The sequence below is a fragment of the Chaetura pelagica genome, unplaced genomic scaffold, assembly GCF_000747805.2.
Source record: "Chaetura pelagica isolate M959 unplaced genomic scaffold, ChaPel_1.0 scaffold275, whole genome shotgun sequence".
NCBI lineage: Eukaryota > Metazoa > Chordata > Aves > Apodiformes > Apodidae > Chaetura > Chaetura pelagica.
The window spans coordinates 1,276,860-1,284,690 of record NW_009953486.1 but is presented as its reverse complement, the minus strand read 5'-3'; the positions used below and the strand labels follow the sequence as shown (position 1 = coordinate 1,284,690).

The following is a 7,831-nucleotide window of genomic DNA, read 5'->3' as shown; positions in this document are numbered from 1 at the left end:
GGGAAAGAGACTTGGAGAATTGTGCTGAAAAAACAGATCCTATTGCAGAGCAATGCCCTGCTAGACCTGGGAGACCAAACTCATGGGTATGGGATGGAGGAAGCTGGGGTGAGTGCTTGCTCCATCAGTGCAGAAGGAGTATAATGGTGGTCCTGGGTTTCTAGAGTTTTGAACTTTGGTTGAGAAAACTGGAGGGAAAAAAAACAACAAACGAGGGAAGAAAGCAGATATTTTCCTGGCCTGAGAGAGCCTGGAGAGCAGGTGGGAAGCTGCCTGCAGGGCAGGCCAGTCACTGGAAGGTGGCAGAGGGCGTTGGCACAGCAGCTCCTGCTGTCTGCCTTCTCCAAGCAGTGAGGAAGACAAGCTGCTGCCTTGATTCCCAGTGTATTTTCATTAAGGCATGGCAGATGGCAGTGGAGGTCACTGCTTCCACACCATCATCCTTTCAGTTGAAAGGTGTCAGGGAATCTGACATCTCAATTACCAAACCTAGATTCACCCAAATAACATCCAGGATGAAGGAGGTTCAGAAAAGCTGCTTTCCTCATTTCCATGGGTCCTCACTTTTGAGAGAAAATCTGGGACTTGCACTTCCCTGATAAACAGCATATTTGTGTCTAATGTCCTGACACAGAAGCAGCTGAGCTGAGAACAAGCCACAGACACCAGGAAAATGGCAATTAGGTCCTTGTGGAAATGAGACCAAAAAGAATCCCTTGGAAAAAGTTGATGTTAATGAGCTACAGCAAAGTCAAGGCAGGAGCATCGATGCTGCCCCAGCCAAGAACAGCTGCTCGCTCCTCCTGGTCTGTGGCACCTCAGAACACACAGCAAAATAAACCTTCTGCTCTTCACAAGGACTTTCAGATGGGGACCCAGGGCTCAGCTAAGCCAGGGAGAAGGCAGAGCAGGATCACAATCCACTTGTCTGTGTTCAACATGAAACACAGGCCCAACACCTGGTGAGAAGCAGCACGTTTGCTGAAACCCCATCTCAGAGCTTTCTGCCAGATATTGCAATCATTCCAGTTTTTATCATCCCTTGTATTATTGTCTGTTTTCCTATTCATACTTTACTATTACCAATTCCCTAGTTTTTACTGCTGTTAATCCTTGCTTTTGTAACCTTACTGTTACCCCTGGCAAGAAGAAGGTGAAGTAAGATTCTGACCCATACCAAAGCTCAACAAACATGTGAAGCAGAAGTCCATTATTCTCATTCTGAAATCTCCTGAGCTCAAAGACATTATTATGACCCTGGACTGATTACAAGACATCTCAGCTTGGCAATTCTACAGGGTGTTTATTCATTGAGTTTCCTTCTACAACCAATAACCAAGAAAAATACCAGAAAACCCCACTGGGCTAAGGAGAGATGAATCAAGTCAGCAAAGCTCCACCCTGCCACAGCACCCAAGGCTGTGCTTCCTCCTTGAGGACTCCTGCCCAGCTCCAACACCAGCTGGGTTGATGGGAGAGATGGTGACTTCAGAGACAGTTGGAAGATGAGAACTTCCAGGGCTCTGAAGAAAAAAAACCAACAAGCCCACCACCAAAACAACAGTAAGACTTTTCAACTTTTTTTTTTCAGGAGCTTAAGAACACTTCTGAAAAGTTCAAAATATTTGGGGTTTGGCACAATAAACCCCCCCAATCATTTTCAGCAAATATTGCTAAATGCCAGGGGAGTTTCTCTTTTTGTTTGTTTGTTATGGGGGTGTTTTTTTGTTTCATTTTTGGGGTTTTTTTTCCCAGAAATGTCCTCTTTTCTCCTCCTCATGTTCTGAGGAAGAGGAATGGGAGAAGAATGTGTTACTTTTGACCAAAAAAAAATAAATAAATTCCACTTTGTTGAAAACTCTCTAACAGACTTCAACACAGAGTCCCAACCTGTGCAGTTAGGTCTGCTCATCACAGCTCCTGCAGCACAGTGGGGACAAAGGGAACCCCACAAGCATTAGGACATTAAATCACAAATTATCTCTGTTGTGATTTTTTTTTTTAAATAACAAAGAAAGGTTCAGTTCCACTGACCTCAAACCCAATGTTTTGTTAATGGAAAAAGGGAAAGCTACAGCTGAGGCACTTACTACTCACTGGATCACATGCATTTTCTTAAGTGCTCCAGGAATGATGGGCTATTCCAAGGTTTTCCTGGAGGAAAAGTGATCACAATCTGGCCTTTGTTATCCAGTTTGTTCTCCAAAAGTTCCATTTGAGGGCCCCTGGAGCAGATTCTTGGAAGAGCTCCATTTTGCACCCCAGCCAAAATGATCCGAGTTTCCTTATATTATTAGCACACAATGGGACAACGTCAGCCCCCTTAACCCCACAGCAGCCAGGGGGAGTGAAACTAGTTCCTTTGCTTCTTGAATGGCCCTGGTGCTTGGAGAGAGGGAAAAGGAGAAGGTAAACAAGCAAAGAGTGGCCAGGAGAAAGCAGAGAGTGGTCAGGCAAACCTACTGAGTCAGCCAAAATAAACCCCTGGTTTTCCTAAAAGAGTTGACCTCAATATGACCCTGCCCTCAGCTGCTTTTGGCTTGGCTTTTGCCAAATTTCATTCCTGGTCTGGGTGGGTTTGGTTGGAGGACACAAAGGGACGTGGTCACTGAGTCATTTGCAATCTCTGATGAGAAAGGCAGACGTGGGCTGAAGGGCAAGGCACAATGAAGGGCAAGGCACAATCTGCAACGGGGCACGTCTGGAACTCATGCCCTGAGCTCCTCTTACCCTTCTGCTGCTCTGGGGCTTAACCCACTGTGCTACAGCAGTGCTGACTCCAGCTGCTCAGGAAAAGAAGGGGGAAAAAAAAAGAAAAAAAGAAAAATCTCATGCAAAAATTCAAGTGTTTGGAAGAAAAGCTCCACAACTCCAAAATTAAAAATGTTTTCCAGCACAGCAAAACCCTGCCAGCACATTTTTGATTTTTTGCCAAAATATTCTGGCCAAAACTTGGGAGAAAAACTCAGAATTGTCTATGGAAAGCAGATACTTCTCATGAAAATATTCATTTAGTCAAATCCCCAGGTTTCTACTGAAACTCAGCTTCAGTGGAAAATGCTGACGAGCTCTATTATTGGCACAGCTTTAATTTTCCTTTGTCTGGAACAGACACGGAGAAGACAGCATCTGTCAAACGTAGTCCTTAGACTTCTGTTATTATTTAGCCAGGTCTCTGGGAAAGGTTCAAGCCATGGTGCTGGGTGCTGTGCTTATACATTATAGTTCCTTCCCTGGAGGGATTGTAAATTAAGCACAAACCAAAAAGGAGATAAGTAGCCTGGGAAAACACAAGGTAATTTTGGAGAGGTCCTGAGCAGCGTGATGAGCAGAGGGACACTGTGCTTCCTCTTGCACCTGCTCTTGTCTCAAATGCTTTGTGCTCAGCCCTACCACAGCTGGGGGAACTCAGGCCTCCCTCAGGAGATGCATCAAGCTGCCACAACTCCAGAGACAGCTGCAGAGGAGGGGAGAGACAGGTCCTGCTCTCCTCACCCTGCCTCCAGTTCAAAACATCCCTGGGATGGAAAGGAGAAAGCCAAGAAAAGGACCATCACAGCCCCCAAAGTGCAGATGCTGCAGTCCTGCTCACTCCTTACCTTGGGTAGGAAGATGCTCCACCACCTCCCTCTCACAACCCACGTGTGCTGATCCAGATAAGTCCACCTACTTTAATTCATGGGTTGTTTTGTTTGTTTTTTTTCCCCCAGATCCTGCCCTGCCTGACTTGTGGTGCAATCCCAGCCCCCATCTGCCCCAGTCTCCTTCTGCCTTCACCCTTTCACCCCTTCATACCTCCATCAAACTGACATGACCACAGTAGTTACCAGAGAGCAGTTAAAAAAGGATCTGTGCTGGATTCAAATAGTATCTAGAACTGATCTCCCTCTTCTGTAAGAGATGAAAAAGGCATTGCTGAGAAGGGCGTGAGGGAGAAAGAGAGCAGGAGAAAATAAATAAATAAAGGTATGTAGTTACTTTTGGTTAGTCTCGATACGCAGCCCCATCCCAGGGCGCCTTGTTCTGTGCTTATTTGAAGTATTAGTCACTTTTTCCATTAGAAGCTCTTACTCTAGAGGGATTTATAATGTATCTGTAAAATTGTCTCCAGGCTTTGCTTGGCATCTGAGCTCTCAATCCATGGACAGAATGTAAAGAAACTACAGTTATTTGATTTATTGGGACAGGGCATGAGGAGGGAGGGAATTTTTCCATGCTTGGTGGAAATAAATTCACATAGTGCCTTCAGTGCACAATCACTTCCTGCTCCAGAAAATACACCAGTTGGGTGCAGTCTCACCCTGGCAAAGAGGAGAGAAACAAAACTATGATTTTTTAATATTTCTCTGCCCTTGTCTGTGGCTTTCACTATGACCCACCCAGTTCTTAGTCCTGCTGGGTGCAACAGCCTCTGTCACACCACTAAGGTTCAGAAATCCTGACCTTGACAAGCCTTTGCAACCCTAATTTCTACAAGAGACATTTCCTAACCCTTTACAGAGGCTCCCTGACAGGGTCCTGATTTTTTTCCTGGGGAGGCCTATGCCTTGTTTAAGCTTCACTCGTGTTTCTCAGTATGCAACTGCCCAAAGGCAGCTGGCTGGGAGGGATGAACAAGAGCTGTAGGTACTATCAGCCCCTGAATGGCAGAAGTGTTTGGCCAGAGTGAGAACTGGGAGGTGACAACAGCCTTGAGACACACAAATGCTGGGCTACAAACACCCCACCCCTTGCTGACAGTCCTCCTCTATGTCACAGCCAACGTTCACCCAAACTTCTGCTGAAGACAGGGGTGGATGGGGAAGAAGGGAAGGATCAGGGGCAGTGACACACACCGGGATCAGAGGGAGGGAGAGCCAGAACCTTCCCACAGCCTCCCCCTGAAGCAAGAGCCAGACGTGGCCATTTCAAGGAAACAATAACCTAAAATTGGAACATGGCAAATGATTTATTCAAACTACAGCATTCTCTCCCCTCTTGATTAGCAAACCGCTGGGGACCCAGCCCTGATTTTCCTCAGCCAGACGCTCTCAGCTCTGCTCTGAGCGCTCAGCCCGGGGCGGGGGGGCTGGAGATCTCTTTGGTATTCACATTGTGTAGCAGCTCTTTCAATTCACGCGTTGTTCTGCTCTCTGCCTGGACCACAAACTTTTTCTTTGGGAGCACACACTGTAATGATGAATATGTTTGTTTTCTGCCTTCTTTTATTTGTATTTTTTCTTTCCAGGGAAGCATTCAGGCTGCAGCATGCAAACACCTCCTCGCAGCCACAGCTACTTGCACCTAATTCATAACACCAACTCCACAGAGCAGTGCAGCCCCAAATCCTAATTTGTTTTTTGTTTGGTTGGTTGTTTTTTTGGGGGGCGGTTGTTTCATGTTTCTGTTCATCATTTCTGAAAAGCTCCAGTGAGGCCTTGAGGGGCAGAGATGAGAGGATGCAAAGAAACACAGGGCTGTGCTGTAAAACTGAAGTGGGAAATCCCAGTGCTGAAATCCTCTCCCCAGTGAAATCAGAGGCTTAAATCTCCACAGACCAGAAAGGAGCCAGGATTTTCACTCCTGGGACTCTTGTCGTGGGAGACACAGCTTGGCAACATGCAGGGAAGACTGTGAAGAGTTCAAAGTATCAAATGAAGCAGAGCAGAGACATGAGAGGAACAAAGGAAGTTCACGTCATTATAATTTATTGATGATCTTGGCCTGATCACTTCAGTGTTTTGTCTTAGCAGAACCCACCCTGAGCAGCAGCAGGTCCTGCAGGTCACTTGGCCGTGCTGATGTGGAAGTGATGTGATGATTTACAGACCAAGTTTGCTAAAAATATATGAAAAATAAAATACAAAAGCACCAGGCTGGATCTCACCCTCATCCAAGCACTTGCTGGGAACCAACCAGGATCTCCTGACCTCACCCCCACCAGAGTGCAGCTCCAGGAATTCCCTCACCATAGTTTACATTTTTCCAGCTCTACCAATTCACCCAGCAAGTGCCATGGGAAATCTCTATGGCCAAGACATCCAAACTTGCTTAAGAATGAGCCAAACTGATTCTTTTCTTCAAGGAGGAGGGTCTTAAAGAAAATAAAATGCTGGGGGTTCTTTGTCCCTGTATCTTGGTTACAAGAAAACTCCCACGCTTGTCAGAAATAAGAACAGCACCAGCAGCTCATGGCTTTTTCTCTTTCTTCCTCTTTTTTTTTTCATCTCCAGTGTGTGTGAGCATGTGCTTTAAAGCAGGACAACAGAGTGATGGGTTTAAGAGACACTGAGCACCGAGGTGCCACTTTCTAATGTAATACAGGGTCCAGCTTCTTTCTTCTGTGATCACGGGTGAAAAATCAAAAGAGATAACCCAGGAGACTAAATAACACTCCCCAGCCATTCAACTCTCTCATAAATATGCCTGGCGAGACGCTTTGTGCCAGAAAACCTCAGCACTTCCATGCTGGATTTTGTTTAACTAGGAGTCAAATCTGCCATCCACATCCTCCAACGGTGCTAGTCAGAGCTGGCAGGGTTGCATTCCCACCCTCTTCCACCTCAGCCTGATGCTTTACATTTTAAACAAGCAGGTTCCCCTTTTTCTCTCCCACCTTCAGGGAAGTGCCCACTCACTATCCCCTAGCAGAAAACACTCTGCTGTCACAGCAAGCAACTCCAAAACAAAGAGTTTTGACTAGACTCACCCCTTGGCACTGGCTGACTTATTCAACAGAACTTAGCAGGAAACCTGCCCTTTCCTGCCCGCTGCTAATGCTCCAAAATAAAGCAAATTTGGAAGAAGCAAATTAAATTCAACTCAATTCATTCCCTAGATGCTGTCATTTCCTTTTTAAGGCTGGAGGAGTCCTGGAGCCCATTAGCTATTGACAAGAAGGGGACCCTCCAGATCCAGGCTGGATGCACAGACACTCAGGGAACAACCAGACCTTTGTTTGTCATGTTACCATGCCCGCAGATGTCAGGATGATGGGGAACTCGTCCCCAGCAGGGACGACACTTTCCGCACACCAGGAAGTTTATTCCCAAAGAAATCTATCTGTGTTTCTAAGCACATTCAATCTGAGCACTTCATCCCGAGGAGATTTGAAATAATTCCTTCCCAGCCAGCATAAACCCCTCCTGGGTAGGCGAGCAGGGTTGGATCCAGCCCTTTCTCGGAGCTGGACATCCAAGAGGCTGAAGGTACCGGTGGGTTTTGGCACGGAGTTGGTTTGGTTTGGTTTGGTTTGGTTTGGTTTGGTTTGGTTTGGTTTGGTTTGCTTTGCTTTGCTTTGCTTTGCTTTGCTTTGCTTTGCTTTGCTTTGCTTTGCAACATCTCCACCGAGACCTCCAGCACTCCTTTCACAAAGTAATTCTATTTTGTTGCTGTTGTTGTTGTATTTTCCAAGTACAAATGTATTAATTGAGAACTTTCCCCCTCATACACCTTTCTCCGAGCTTTAGGCATCACTAAGTCCCCCCCGCGCAGCAAAGCGTCCCGGGGCGCACCCTGACATCCCCATCCCTCCAACCTTCTTCCTCCGAGACGATGGGGCGGGGGCCCGGGATCCTGCCCCAGCCGCGGGGCAACGTCCACGGAGGCGCTGGGGGTGGCTTTTGTCCCTCGTCCCCGTCCCGGGGCTCCGAACCCCTAAGCTCTCCGCCGTTCCCCCCCCTTCCAACGTCCCCCTTCTCCCGGAGCGCCTCCACTTACCAGCTGCAAAGTGCAGAGAAAAATCAGGGTGCAGCGCCCGGTGCAGCATCCCATGGTCCCCGGGGGGCAGGGGCAGGAGCAGGAGAAGGGGCAGGGGCAGGAGAAGGGGCAGGGGCAGGAGAAGGGGCAGGGG

At 47.3% G+C, this 7,831-nt stretch overlaps 1 protein-coding gene across 2 annotated transcripts in view; it reads right to left on the bottom strand.

Moving 5' to 3' along the window:
• The window catches only part of NKAIN4 (Na+/K+ transporting ATPase interacting 4), a 50,857-nt gene extending 43,047 nt beyond the window's left edge, over positions 1 to 7,810 (bottom strand). For both annotated transcript variants that reach the window (XM_009998608.1, XM_009998609.1), the window contains exon 1: positions 7,699 to 7,810. In XM_009998608.1, coding sequence (XP_009996910.1) covers positions 7,699 to 7,752 — 54 coding nt within the window. In that variant the 5' untranslated portion in view covers positions 7,753 to 7,810. The remainder of the gene's footprint in view (positions 1 to 7,698) is intronic.
• Between the last annotated feature and the right edge of the window lie 21 nt (positions 7,811 to 7,831).